Source organism: Alligator mississippiensis, chromosome 4, assembly GCF_030867095.1.
Source record: "Alligator mississippiensis isolate rAllMis1 chromosome 4, rAllMis1, whole genome shotgun sequence".
Classification (NCBI taxonomy): Eukaryota; Metazoa; Chordata; order Crocodylia; family Alligatoridae; genus Alligator; species Alligator mississippiensis.
This window is the reverse complement of record NC_081827.1, coordinates 127581426-127595406: the sequence shown is the minus strand read 5'-3', so window position 1 is coordinate 127595406 and position 13981 is coordinate 127581426. Positions and strand designations below refer to the sequence as shown.

General features: G+C 48.1%; 1 protein-coding gene across 3 annotated transcripts in view; it reads right to left on the bottom strand.

Annotated features, from left to right (window-relative positions):
* Positions 1-9879, bottom strand: part of GYS2 (glycogen synthase 2) — an 85389-nt gene extending 75510 nt beyond the window's left edge. Inside the window, exon 1 of one of the 3 annotated variants that reach the window (XM_059726596.1) lies at positions 9173-9879. In XM_059726596.1, coding sequence (XP_059582579.1) covers positions 9173-9293 — 121 coding nt within the window. In that variant the 5' untranslated portion in view covers positions 9294-9879. The remainder of the gene's footprint in view (positions 1-9172) is intronic. The other 2 variants (XM_059726597.1, XM_014609767.3) reach the window with 2 other exon arrangements.
* Positions 9880-13981: the final 4102 nt, after the last annotated feature.

Here is a 13981-nt window from a genome sequence, read left to right as displayed (position 1 = left end):
CTCTATTGATAGCATGATGAATAATAAACAAGTCCATATTTACTAGGCCTGTGCGAAGCAGCTAGTATTTGCTTCGGATTTGGATTTGGCCGATTCGGGGGACAGTGATTCAATTCAGTGATTCAAATCACTGTCCCAAATCAATTTGGCTGAATCTGCTGCCGAACCAGCCAAATCTCCAAACTGCACAGGCCCCATCCCCTGCCCACTCCCAGCCCTAGCAATGGCTGCCCTGCCCGTCTCCAGCTCCCAGCACTTTGAAACAAAAAGCCCCCACTCACCAACTGCTGCAGGTGTGGGGGGGGGAATCCCCACTGCCCCCCACTGCTGCATGCTGCATGGGGGGCTCTGCCATGAGCCCCCCTCCCCCAAAGGCTGCCCTGCCCGCCCCAGCTCCCGGCCCTTAAAAAAAAAAAAAAGCTCAGACTCACCAGTTTCCGTCGGGTGGGGGTGAGATCCCTGCTGCCCCCCCACTGCCCCACACCATGTGGGGGGTTCTGCATGAGCCCCCAGAAGCCCTGAGGCTGCTGCAGGAGCCAGTGAGTTCAGGGGTTGTTTTTTTCCTTAAAGGACTGGAGCTGGGGCAGGCAGGGCAACCTTGAGGGGGTTGGGAGAGTGGGGAGGAGGTTGGAGGTCTTGTGACAGAGCCCCCCACACAATATGGGGCAATGGGGGGCAGTGGGGATCACCCCCCCCGCCAGGCAGCAGCCGGCGAGTGGGGGCTTTTTTTCAAAGCACTGGGAGCTGGGGCTGAGCAGGGCAGCCATGAGGGGGGCTGGGGGAGCAGGCAGGGGTCAGGGAGGCTGGGGGAGTAGGCAGAGAATGGGGCCTGGTGGGGGTCCTCCCATGGTCCCCTGTCCCCTCCTCCAGCCTCCCCTCCCCTGCCCTCTACTTACCAGTCCGGGTCCAGCTCCCTGCTGCACTGAGCAGGGACAGCCTGAATCACCAAAGCTCTGTGAATCTTCTCCAAATTGATTTGGAGGTATTCGAATCAGTTTGGACCTTTTAATTGGTCCCCTGATTCGATTCAGATATGAACATTCGGCCACTGAATCGGGCCGAATCTCCTCTGAATCAAATCAGCAGGTGAAGCTTCACACAGCCCTAATATTTACTCCTAATAGTCACTAAAATTCCCACAATTCTATTCAAAGAATTTTGTAATACAGTAAAACTGTAGCCTAACAATTTCTCCCATAGACACTGCCAGCTCAGGAACAAATGTACCAGTATAGTGGTGTGACGTGCATCTGTGTATATTTTGATACTACCCTTCATAAACACGAAAGCCCTTTACTTTTTCCCTGGATTTTGCTCTCTCTTTTCTCCATTTTTCTGTTCCTCCTTTACTTCTTCTGAACACTTGGGGTAACCTCAGTTTTTTTGCCTTTTTGTGTCTTAGACTAGGTTGACAAAGGGTTAGAAACAAAACAAATTGTTTAATTATTTTCCCCCTTTTCTGAAAAAAATGGAAATTTAATAGCAGTAGAGAAAAAAACTTTTTTTATTTTAAATTTATTTTTTAACAGAATGCTTCAGAAATATTGAGATATCCATTTCACTTTAAAAGATTTATTGGCCTATAAACAATATTTTGTTGAAAAAGTTCTGACTATTATTTCAATAATGTTTAATTCTCTCCTTTCAATAATGCTAATCTAGCATCACATAATATCAAGTATAAACTATAATAAATAAAACAAAGATGTAATATATTTAATTAATAAATCAATGGGATAAAAAGTAAAAAACCAAAAAGTAATAATTCTCCTTTTCAAAATGACATCTATTGATTCCTACCCCACTCTTCCCTCTTGGAAATGTCATTGAAATCAGCATGTTCCCACAAAACTAATTTTTTTTGTGGAAAACTATTTTATCAGTGTTTTCCTTCATTGAAGACTTATCTGGAGTATTTGGATTAGATTATAATTCTAGTGAATAAAGCCCCTGTGACATGTTTCACTTAAGATGTGATTAACCAGTTAATCATGTCTTAAATTGTTACCTGGCCACACATTAAAGCGATTAATGACATAAAAAATGTATAATAACTTTGTGGCTGGTTCTTATGACATCATTATCTGAAAATGTGGACAGTTGTAACCCAGTGTCTGGGAATCCCATCAGCTGATCGGGTTCACAGCCATGGAGGTGCACCATGAGCTCCCATGGCTGGAAGCCCAGAGCGGATGGGTCTCCCAGCCGCAGGAGCACATGGTGTACCCCCATCACTAGGAGCCTGGATCAGCTGGGGGCTCCCAGCTACAGAAGCTTGCTATTTGCCAGTGCGGGGGGAGCCCAAGATCATGATCTTGGGCTCCCCCTTCACCAGCAATAACACATGATAGAATCTGATGCTTAATCCTACAATCGAGCCATTTGACATGGCAGAAAGTACGATTGAATGGATTGATCTCATCAGATCCTATTTTGCCTTTACCGGCACATCAGGCAGAGAGGCCTGATAGTCATTATTTTATTATGGGAGCATCCAAAACTTCTGAGGGAAAGCCATCAATTGTGCAAACCAATATACAAGCTCATTAAAAAACTGGGTCCCTGCCCACTGCAATGGTTTAGTCAGGGATAATCCTACAGACCCTATTACATTCTCTGTAAAAGTCCATATATACCATCCTGTGGACACATGGCTGCATGCCAACCCAGTGTCAAAGTACTGCTGACAGAAAGAGGGCCTTCACTCCTGCCGTCATGGTCATGGAGGGAAGCCAGAAAGAGCACAGCTAGATAAGGAGGGAAGAATGCTACAGTCAAGGAACTTAAACTGCAAGTAGGAAAAAAAAATAAATTAGAGGTCCTGAACTGTCATTTAACCTGAGGATGCCCAGCATCACTCCAAAAGTGTGAAGGGCCTTACATTTACACCCATTCTAACATTCCTTTGCATAGTCAGAGGGGAAGGACTTCTGAAAAAAAAAATCAGATGTAGAGTTTGCTAGGTACCCAGTAGATCAAAGGACCATCTAAGCTTACCAGGCCATTTGGGCTACTATGGTTACAAGCATGACAGTTTTTGTTGCCAGTGGATTAAAGGGCTAGCATTATGGCAAACTTCAACTCTGGCCATCTTTGACTCCCGAGTCTGAATGGCCTGGTAGAGCTGGGTCAGTTTGGTGCAGTATTTCCTGTAAGTCCAGAGCAAAGCTCACAGTCACAGTACTGGAGCTAGAGCTGGCCCCTGGTGGGTCCCTTTGTCTCACCTGGCCCAGGCACCATCTGGCCCTGGCACATCCTAACACTCCCTGAACACACAATGGGGTGGGGTGGCTCTGCAGCTGGATTGCCTTTAAAGGCAGATCAGGTGGCAGTGACTCCTTCTGGCTGCTGCCACCACAGGCCCAGCTCCACAGTACTGGTGGGGACCTGCATGCACACAGCCCCAACTCAGCCCACCCCATGCCTGCTCCAGACTTGCCTTCTCATACTGGCAGCAGCAGCATTAGCTGGGCAGAGACTGCTGCTCAGTGTGAGGGAAAAGCAGCCCTCCCCCTCACTGCTTCCCAGCACTCCCTGCTGTAGCTGCTCAGAGTCTGTGCCTGGGCTGCCCTGAGGCTGCTCTGTGCTGCCACTGCTGCCCTACTGGGCAGCCTGGACCAGTACCAGTGATGGAGGCAGTGATGGAGGCAGAGCAGCAGGGCATCCTGGGCATGGGCTTCATGCAGCTGAAGCAGGAAGTGCAGTTTCTGCCTGGCCAACACTACAGCTGCTGTCACTGTTTAGCGTGAGCAGATGAGTCTGGAGCAGGCGCAGGGTGCGCAGGCTTGGGGCTGTGCGTGTGGGTCCCTGCCAGTACCACGGGGCTGGGGCCAGCAGCAACAGCAGCTGGAAGGAGCTGCCACTGCCTGGTCACCCTGGAAAGGTAATCCAGCCACGGAGCCAGCCCACCCTGCTGCATGTCCAGGGGGCAATAGGATGTGCCATGGCCGGACAGCACGGGGCAGCCTGGAGTCAGGGCTGTGGTATGGGTTTCCAGCTGGTCCGCTCCCACTGGCAGTGAGGGTAGGACAAGAGTGGACATGGGGCACAGCTGTGGCTCTGTGCTGTAGATAGTGGTGGGGAGGCACTGCAGGGCACATGAGCTCTGAGCTGTTGTGGGGCGGGGCAGGTGCTGATCAACTATGGGGGGCACCCACAGGGGCTCCCATGCACACTCCACCATACCCACAAATCTTCCCCCACAAACTCCACAACCACACCCTCACCCACAAACAATCACACCCCACAAACACCACACACACACACACACACACACACACCCCCTCCCCCCACACACCCTGCACCCCTCCCCACATGCACCCCCTATACACATCTGTGAGCCTCTGGGGGGAGCCCCTCTCACAGCTACATGCACATACCCCACCACACACAGGCACCCACACCTCCATGCATATCCCACATACACCCTCCCTCTCCATATACCCTACAAACCCCCTACCCACCCACACATCACAACAAATACACCCCCATAAGCCCCTCATACCTACCCACCCACATCCACACACACCCCCACACCTCACATACATACACATCCACACACCAACATTCCCCCACAAACCCCGTACTCACCCACCCATACCCCTCCACAGCCCCTGCAATATACAAGGATAAGACTTCATTTTGAGCTGTTATACAATCACCTCCATATATGCAACACAAACACACATAAATCAGGGCAACTTTTTTAAAATAAAATTAAAATATGTTATTTTGCATGTTTGATTTTTTAGTATATAATTTGTGTTTTTTTTCAATCCCAAGATGGTAAACCCCCTTCCCAAAAAGAGTACTTCCAATGGCAATGGTCAGGGGTTAGGGGGCTGGAGTTCTGGTCCCAAGATGGCAACCAGGGGGTGGGGCACCTGTGAAGGGGCAAGGCTACCCTTGTGGCCCTTGACAACTTGCCAAAACTCATTAAGTGGCCCTCCAGCTGAAATAATTGCCTGCCCCTGCCTTAGACCAAGGATCAGCAATCTATGGCACATAGAACAGATCCAGCCCACAAAGAGATTCTATCTGGCCCATCAAACCCAGATGGAAGCAACAATCAGCAGCAGGGGATACTGGTAGCATTGACTGGGTTACAAATGGTGGCCTGCCTTAGGACCAAGCTGCCTTAATTCAGCCCACCAGTGGTGATGTGTACGGAGTGCACGGGGGTGCATGTGCACCCCCTGAGAGTGCTGGTGCACCCCCTGACAGGTAGCACTTCCCACTTAAGTGACGGGCAGGAGGGGCAAGTGGAAGCACCGGTGCCCCCCCTATGAGTGCCGGCCCCAGAGTGGGGGGTGCCAGGTGAAGCACCGCTGGCATTCCAGGAGCACCACAGCCACTTCCAGAAGCACTGCTCATGCTTCCCGGCTGGCGCAATGATCCCGGTCGGTGTGATCAGCCGCAGGGGGAACCCCTCCCCCTCGTTCACTGATTGGCCACGGGGGGGCGGGCATGTCCCCCTGACTCAGGTAGCACCAGTCACCCATGCAGCCCACCATTGCTAAAAGGTTGCTAATTCCTAGGTAACAAATCTAGTTTATAGGTCTCCTTCCTGCTTTCTCAGGAGTGCTAGCCAAAACCAGTGTTTTTTCTTGTGTGAAAGATATAGTAACTCCTAATATTTCCTTTGTCTGTTTATCCTCTCCTCCAACTTTCCCCATAAAGTGCTGCTCCCCCTCTCCCTAATGAGAGAACAAATGCCCCCAAAATTTCCTCAGGTACCACTGCTGTTAATCAAAGTTAGGTGATCAGGGAGAAGTATCATACCATACAACTTCAATTTCCAGTCACACAGACTGGATACAATACTTGAAGGAGTACATGCTGCAAAGGACTTGCTAGCCACACCTGTCCTAATAGGTTTACAAATAAATTAATTTGCTCATGTGTTTCTAGTCATGATCAATTAATGGATAGTTTGAAAGATGGTTCTTATTAAATGAATAAGCTAATTGCTGTGACAAAAGTAACCAACTGTCAGGCTGAGGATCATTTGTTATGTACCAGTTAATTGCTTTGCGTAACTGTCAGCATACTCTATTTACATTTAGTAATTCTAATATTGGACTAGATCTTAGATAATCAGAATCAGGCTAGCTGCCCTTAGATCAACAGAGCTATATGGATGAGGACATGGCACAATGTGTATTATGCAAACACAGAAAAAATGACAAATCCAGTCATTTTTTTTCCTTTCTTCTTTTTTAATTCATTGCGCCATGTTTCAAAAGGACTTGGAAGATTTACACTGTGGAATTAGTTTGTCAATTATTTAGAACACTGATTTAGCCAGATTTCTGCTGCCACCTACTTGCCAATTGCTTACTATACATGGAGTACTTAAAACTAGGGCTGTGTGAACCTTCACCAGCTATTTCGTTTCAACACTGTTTCAACTCGTTTCGAGCTCAAAACAGTGAAATCAAAATGATATGAAGGGCTTCAAAACAGTGTCAAAACAAAATGAGGCCAACTGAAACATTTTGAAAATTTTGAAATGTTTCGAATTTTGAAGCAGGATAGCCAGGGCTGCACTCTGAAAGGCTCCACAGCCCCATGTGACTCAACCCAGCACAGAGTGCAGCCCTGGCTCTCCCTGCCTCCTACTGCTGGGCTAAGCTCCATGGGGCTGGCGGAGCTGACTGGAGCGCAGCGCCAGCTCTGCCTGCCTCCTGCCACCAAGGTGAGTTCCACCGGGCAGTGAGCCGCTTAGAGCAGAGCCCAGTGGCAGGAGGCAGAACACAGCCCAGCACTTTGCTCCGCTTCCTCGCTCTGGGCTCAGTTCTCCAGCGCTGCCAGCTGCTTAGAGCTGAGCCCAGTGGCAGAAGGCACTTCCCCCCACTGGGCTTGGTTCCTCAAGGCTGCAAACTGCTTGGAGCTGAGCCTGGTGGTGGGAAGCCCCTCCCACCACTGGGCTCAGCTCCCAGCAGCTTGTAACACTGGGGAACTGAGCCTGGTGGGGGGATATGCTTCCCACCACCAGGCTCACCTCCCAGCAGTGGGAGGGGTGGGGAGCAAGCAACCCTCTCCGCTGGGGGATCGGAGGCCACTCCTCTGCCTTCTCTTGCCCTGCTCCAGGACCGTCTCCTCTGGCTGCCAGGTGAAAGTGTCTGCCCCTGGTAGAGGGCTGGGGTTGGACAGAGCAGGGACTGGGCTGGCAGCCAGGCTGGCAGGGCTCACAGGTGAACTGCAGCCTCCATGGCCACCCGTCACCTTGCCCAGGCCGGGGGGCCCATGAAAAGCCCCTGCGGCAAGCCAGGACCCATGGTTTCGAGGTCTCCTGCCGCTGTCCAGGCCCGGGCAATTGGAGCGCAGGCAGGGGAACTGGCTCCTGGCCCTACAAATCCAGCCAGAAGGTAAAGCCTGGGGCCACAGCCAGCCTCTTCTCCCAGTCTGCCTCTGTTCCAGCCCCCAGCACTGGGGAACTGAGCCTGGTGGGGGGAAGCACCTCCCTCCACTGGGCTTAGCTCTCAGTGGCTCGCAGTGCTAGGGAACTGAGCCCAGTGCAGAGCAAGTGCCTCCCGCTACTGGACTCAGCTCCCAGCAGCTCCTAGCCCTGGGGAACTGAGCCTGGTGGGGGGAAGGTATAGACTGTTTCATGTTTCCCCATTATAGCCGATGGGCAAAATGTCAAAACAACATCAAAACAGCTAAACTGTTTCAATGAAACAAAACGGAACAGTGATTTTGAAACTAAACGAAACTCAAAACAAAACACTGTTCCATCAAAATGTCAAAATGGAAATTGAAGCAGAAAGCTGCTGTTTCTCACAGCCCAACTGAAAACACACTTGGAGAATACTTTGCATAAGAAGTTAACCTACAGTGGAAGCTATGGAAAATAAAGTAAGGTCAATTGAAAGTGCAACAGTTTATCTGCTATAACTCTCCTACAGAATGCCGGACAGTGTGGTACTGTAGAGACTAACATGTTCAGAGATGCATAAGCTTTTGTAGGCAATGGCTTGTTTTGTCATAGCATCTAACAAAGTAGGCTGTCACAAATGCTTATGCGTCTTTCTGAGGTGCCACCCTGGCCTGCCTTCTGCCTGACTTTAGCCTAAAATGGCTGACTACTTCTCTCTAATTAGGGACATTCCTATTCTACATTAAGGTTGTCTCTTAGACCTTAACTTAATCTACTCCAAAAGACTAAAAAGGCATTTTTAATGCAGAATAGGAGAGGTCCACACAGGGAGCCACTACAGAATAGCTATTCAGGGTTATTTCTCCAAGCACATAAGACTTCCAACTGTCTGCTCTCATGTACAATTCTCCTTCAGGGTTAAAATCTTAGTCTTTTCTCCTACCTAATCTCCTCTTTATTTATCTGCTTTGGCAGCAAGATACACAGGATCAATCATTTACTCATAGTAACTCATTTATGCTGCAATACTAGTGTCTCTTCCCCTTTGGTGAATTGTTTCAGCAGCTTTGTTGAAGCAGGACAGCTTGATTAGCAACTTTGTAGCTGAGGCTGCTCTAATGAAAGGTCATAGTATCAAGAGCCATGTGCAGTGCGCAGGATTCAAATCTGTACATGAGCACAGGGCATGAAGGGTCCCGGCAAGCTCTACCTTTAATGCAAACAACAGAGTTGATCCTCAACCAGGCTAAACCGGTGCAGCTCTCCTCCCTTATTGATTCTGTTCCCTGACTTCAGTGGGGCTACAATGGTTCACACCAATTTAGAATCATTTTGCAAGGGAAGGCTGAAGAAACTATTTACTGTCTGTCCTGCTTTCATGCTTTGCATCCGCAAAGATTGGACCTCAGTTTACAAACACACTCTCTCACATACATACAGAACATATAAAATTGTGCATAGTGGCATCCATCTTTCTACAGACACATGTACAGTATGTATACACTCCCATTCACGGAGCAGAGGCTCATAAACATCTGTTTAGTCACATATACACAGATATTCTGTATAAAGACATGCACATGTAGCACACGCATAGAACACACAACCCCTCATGTACGTGATGCACAGAGTGGCACACAATCCTTTTGAAACAATTTCCTAAACCTTATTTCCAAGCACTTCATCCAGCTGCACTTACAAAACGATCCCTTGCGCAGTCCCCACTTTTGCATCCATTTTGCTCCACTATCCCAGAAGCAGTCACATTAACCAAATAAGTTTTGTACAAACCTTTGTTGGTAACTTCCCAGGAGACTTCAAAAAACAATAAATCTTCCACTGGCAGGTCTTCATCCTCCCACAGGGGAAGCCCATTAAGAGACGTCATGGATAGGGATCTAACCAGAGGCATATTTGCTCTAGCCTTTAACTCTTACAACACAGGGATGCCACTGTTATTAAAATTTGCAGTTATTTTTGCTGCTTTCCTTGGTTTCAATTGCAGAAATCTGCTGGAGAGCTGAACTTGAAGGAGCAAATTTACTCGGATACCTGGGAGCTAATGGGTTCAAACTGTCTGACCATCAGTATTAAATTGGCTCAGTGAAATCCCATGGACTTGCTAGGCAGCTGCAAGCAAAGGCAGGAATTTAAGACTTATCCAAGCAAGTCTTCACTATTCTGGGCGCAGGCCTTTTCCTCAGAGGGAGGCACAGATCAACTCTGAGTATCTATCAGACTCAAAAATAAGTGAAACTCTCTTCAGCACTGCCCCTAGAAAACTCCCTCAGGGAGGACCCTATAAGTTTGCCATCTGATTTGAGCCCTGCCTCTGCTCCCTCCCATCAAGACACACCCCACATGTTACATTGACTGACCTGTCTATTGATTGTGGCCCTGACCATCATGATAAGTAGGCTCTTTCAGCCTGTGTTTGGTTTTGTGACTTTCAGTCTTAAATAGTATTAAAAATCTGGATTTGCCTCTAAAAAAAGTTCTTGAAGGTTTCATTAATTGTGTTAAACCCATGCAAGGTAACCCACATGCCTCCTCTCTTTCTTTGCTCACCCCATTTATCCCTTTGATGTCCTCATCTCACAGGTACACTTTCCTCTGGCTTCTTTAGGGTCGAGCCCAAAGTCCACTGGAGTCAATAAATTATTGACTTTGTTCAGCTTTGAATCAAGCTCCTAGACCCCAAATCAAGAAAACATTCTGAACTAATTCATACTCTAGGCACCAAAGTCCAATATTTAAATCCTCAAATCCCCCACTCAGCAGCTGCATGGTCCTGCAAATGCCAAAACACTGTGATTACCTAGTGTCTTTAGTTGAATATAAGATGAAGTTTTCTCCTTCAGTCAACATGGGGAAAAAGGCCCCTCATCTTACATTCACATACAAAGAAACCTCATTAAATATACTGCCTATCTTTGAACTGCTGCTAAAAGTAGCATGTGCTCAGTAATGGAAACCAACTATGGAGTTGATGAAATGCAGCCAACACTGAGCATGACTAAAACACAAGACCCATAAGGGGAAAACATACCTATAAGAACATTTTTTTTTCGCCCTTAAAAAAAACCAAAAAACAGACAGGTGCTCTCTCCACAGTGAACTGGGCCTGGAGGTACTGCAATACCAAAGTACTGCAATACCAGGCCGACACAAGTAGGCCAGAGCCAGTCCTGATACCCTTCCCTTGGTGCCAAAAATGCTACAATTTTTTTTAGAATTTCATGTCTCAGGCCAAATTAGCCAAATCAGTTCCAAATTCAAACAAATGAGCATGGCTCATTGTTCAAGCTGGTGTGGCACTATCACCAGCAACAATCTTGCCTCCAAGATTTTTCAGTTTGGGGCTTCAGATACTCCCAAATCCATTTGATATATTAGGGCAACCAATCATAATAAGACAGAGGGCATGTCTACACAAGACGCATTAATGCACATTAGCCTAATTTAATGCACATTAGCGCTGTGTGTAGCTTTGGGTGATGATTCAATTCAGAGGAGGTTCAGCCGAATTCCAGATTGAATCAGGAGACCAATTAAAAGGTCCAAATCAATTTAAAGCTCTCCAAATCAATTCAGAAAAGATTTGGAGAGCTTTGGAGATTCAGGCAGTCCCCGCTCACTGCCTCAGGGTGCTGGACCTGGATTCCATGCTGGTAAGTAGTGGAATGGGGAGGGGGGGCTGGAGGATGAGGGGAGGAGATCTTGGGGGACCCCTGCCAGGCCCCATCCCCTTCCTGCTCCCCCAGCCCCTCTGAGCACCCCCTGACCCCTGCCTGCTGCCCCAGCCCCCCTTGTAGCTGCCCTGCCTGCTGCAGCTCTTGGCTCTTTCAAAAAAAAAAGCCCTGCACTCACCGGCTGCTGTAGCAGCCTCAGGGCTTCTGGGGACTCATGGCAGAGCCCACCCACACAGCACGGGGCAGTGGGAGGCAGCAGGGATCGTCCCTCCCCCCCGACTGGCAGGAGCCGGTGAGTGCAGGGCTTTTTTTTTTTAAAGAGCCAGAAGCTGGGTCGGGGCAGCCATAGGGGGGCTGGGACAGCAGGCAGGGATCACGTTGCAGCAGGGATTGCCCTACCGCACCCCCCTCACCTGGCAGCAGCTGGTGAGTGGGGGCTTTTTTTTTGTAAAGAGCCAGGAGCTTGGGCTAGGAGAGCAGGCAGGGGATAGGGGCTCATGACAGAGCCCTCCCACGCAGTGCAGGGCAGTGGGAGGCAGTGGGGATTTCCTTCCTCCCCCCCCACCTGGCAGCAGCTGGTGAGTGCCAGGCTTTTATTAAAAAGAGCCAGGAGCTGGGGCCAGGCAGGCAGCCATTGATGGGGCTAGGCGAGCGGGCAGGGGATGGGGCTGATCCGGAGATTCAGTCGAATTGATTCAGGACAGTGAACTGAATCACCAAATCACCGAGTCGAATCACTGTTCCCTGAATCAGCAAATCCAAATCCAAAGCAAATACTAGCCACTTCACAAAGGCCTAAATTGCACATTATGAGTGTGTGTCTACATGTACACACCCTTAATGCACATTAAAAATAGCAAAATTAGGCTAATCACACCTAAATTCGACACCTGCAAATTCAGGTACAAAATTTAGATGTAATTAGTTAAAGCACATTAATGCATGCATAGATGCAACCCAGCACTAATTTGGTGCTGAGTCTGCCCAACCATTAGAGGCATATGGCAGGGCTTCAGGTCCTTGGCCCTAACTTTAGCGCCTACACATGAAAACACCTGCTAAATATCTTTTTTTTTTTTAAGTAATTTTTTTTGTGTTCCAAGCCAAATCAGCCAAATGAATTTCAAATCCATGAGTCATTCTAGAACCATGTGGCTCTACTACTGGCAAATATCCTCTACCCCTACCTGGGGCTTCAGATGTTTCCAAATCATTTGGCAGACATCCATCCTATGTGCAGGCCCAAGCCAGGAGGCTTGGGGCTCGGATGCCCTTGAGTTTTGCTCACCCTCAGCCATACGGTAACAGGAACACGTGCTAAAAATCTTAAAAAAAAAAAAAAGATATATATGTGTGTGTGTGTGTGTGTATACACACGCATCATCTAGCATAAACTTTCCATTGCACACTTTAAACCACATTAAGAAACCACGCACCCATTACAATAAACAAATCTGCTCCCCTGCAACCCCGCACACCCACCTCCTGCCCTTCCCCAACCCAATCACAGTTCTTTAGTCCCAGCCCCAATATGGGGTTTCCCTTCTGAGTTCATTCACTGCTCCCCGAAGATGATTGCCAAGCTGTCTGGGACTGGATCTTCCACAAGGCCCTACAAAAGGACCACAGAGACTTGAACTGGCTAATAGCTCATCACGCACTACCAGTGAGGACTTGGAGCTACAGAGAGGGGCAAGGAACTAGCCCCAACTGCCCCAGGGAAAGCTGCCAAGATGAAAGTGAGACCATAAACCACCTCCTGTGGTGCTGTCCCTATGCCAAGGGAGTGTGGAAAAAGGTAAGCCAGCTCTGTGAAGAGGTGACAGGGACTAACCTGATGACAAAGGAGGTGGCACTATACGGACACCTGACTAAACAGCGGGGGTCCCCGACAACCCATTTCGACCAGTTTGTGTCCTGTGTCAGGAGTGTCCTGTAGTAATGCAGGACCTTGCTGATGTACAGACACATTGAGCTTAAGGAAACAGACTGTGCTAAAATGTTTCTAAGCAACCTTCAGTCCTATTATCAGAAAGTGGTGGGAGAGGACAGAGAAGATACAGCTACCTAGCACTTGCTAAAAATTACTTTAGTTGCATTTAAATGCATGTGTAGACACACCAAGATAGTAGTGCCCATTGAATGCAGCACCCCTCCGCGCAGACTCTTTTTCAAGTCATGGTGAGCGATTACACTGTCTACATTTCAACTTTCTCTTCAGTGCCACAGCTGAGCTGTGCCTTTCTTTCCAATGATTTCTGTTTCTTCACCAGCGTTAAATGTCTAGTAAACAACACTAAATGGGGCCCCAGTTTACTCAGAATCCCTCTGTCATCCGCTTTTCCCCCCAGCCTGGCACATATGATTACTGTGGCCCTAACCTCCATGAAGTAAAACTGGAGCAGGTTGCCATGCACCTCATCTGCATATACATTTTTGGAGCATCTCAGGACTAATTACAAGAACTGCACACCAACCCCCACCCCCAGTTCCAGTCATGAGTTGGGGGCTAATTAGCACATGGAAACCTTTGGTGGGGGGCGGGATCTGAAGTACACATACTGAGCAGCGCTGACCTGTGGGGCTGTTGCCTCTGGTGGGGCCCCTGGGGGGCCCAACTTACTATATAGTAAATCCTGAGTCTTTTAGCTTTGAACTAATATCATACATATTTTGTACTCCCCTAAGTAGGTGCTGAAGTACTACTTAAAAATGTACTTACGTGCTAAAACACATAAATATATAAATGTAAATGTATATAAATGTACCTGTGCTAAAACATCCAGCAGCTTAAAAAAAAAGGTAAAATCCATCACTTCTAGGTGAAATAAATCTATAGATACTATAAGCAAATTGCCAAAACTATACTTATTTCAAGGTCAGTTTTTTCAAATGTGTTCCTCACTTC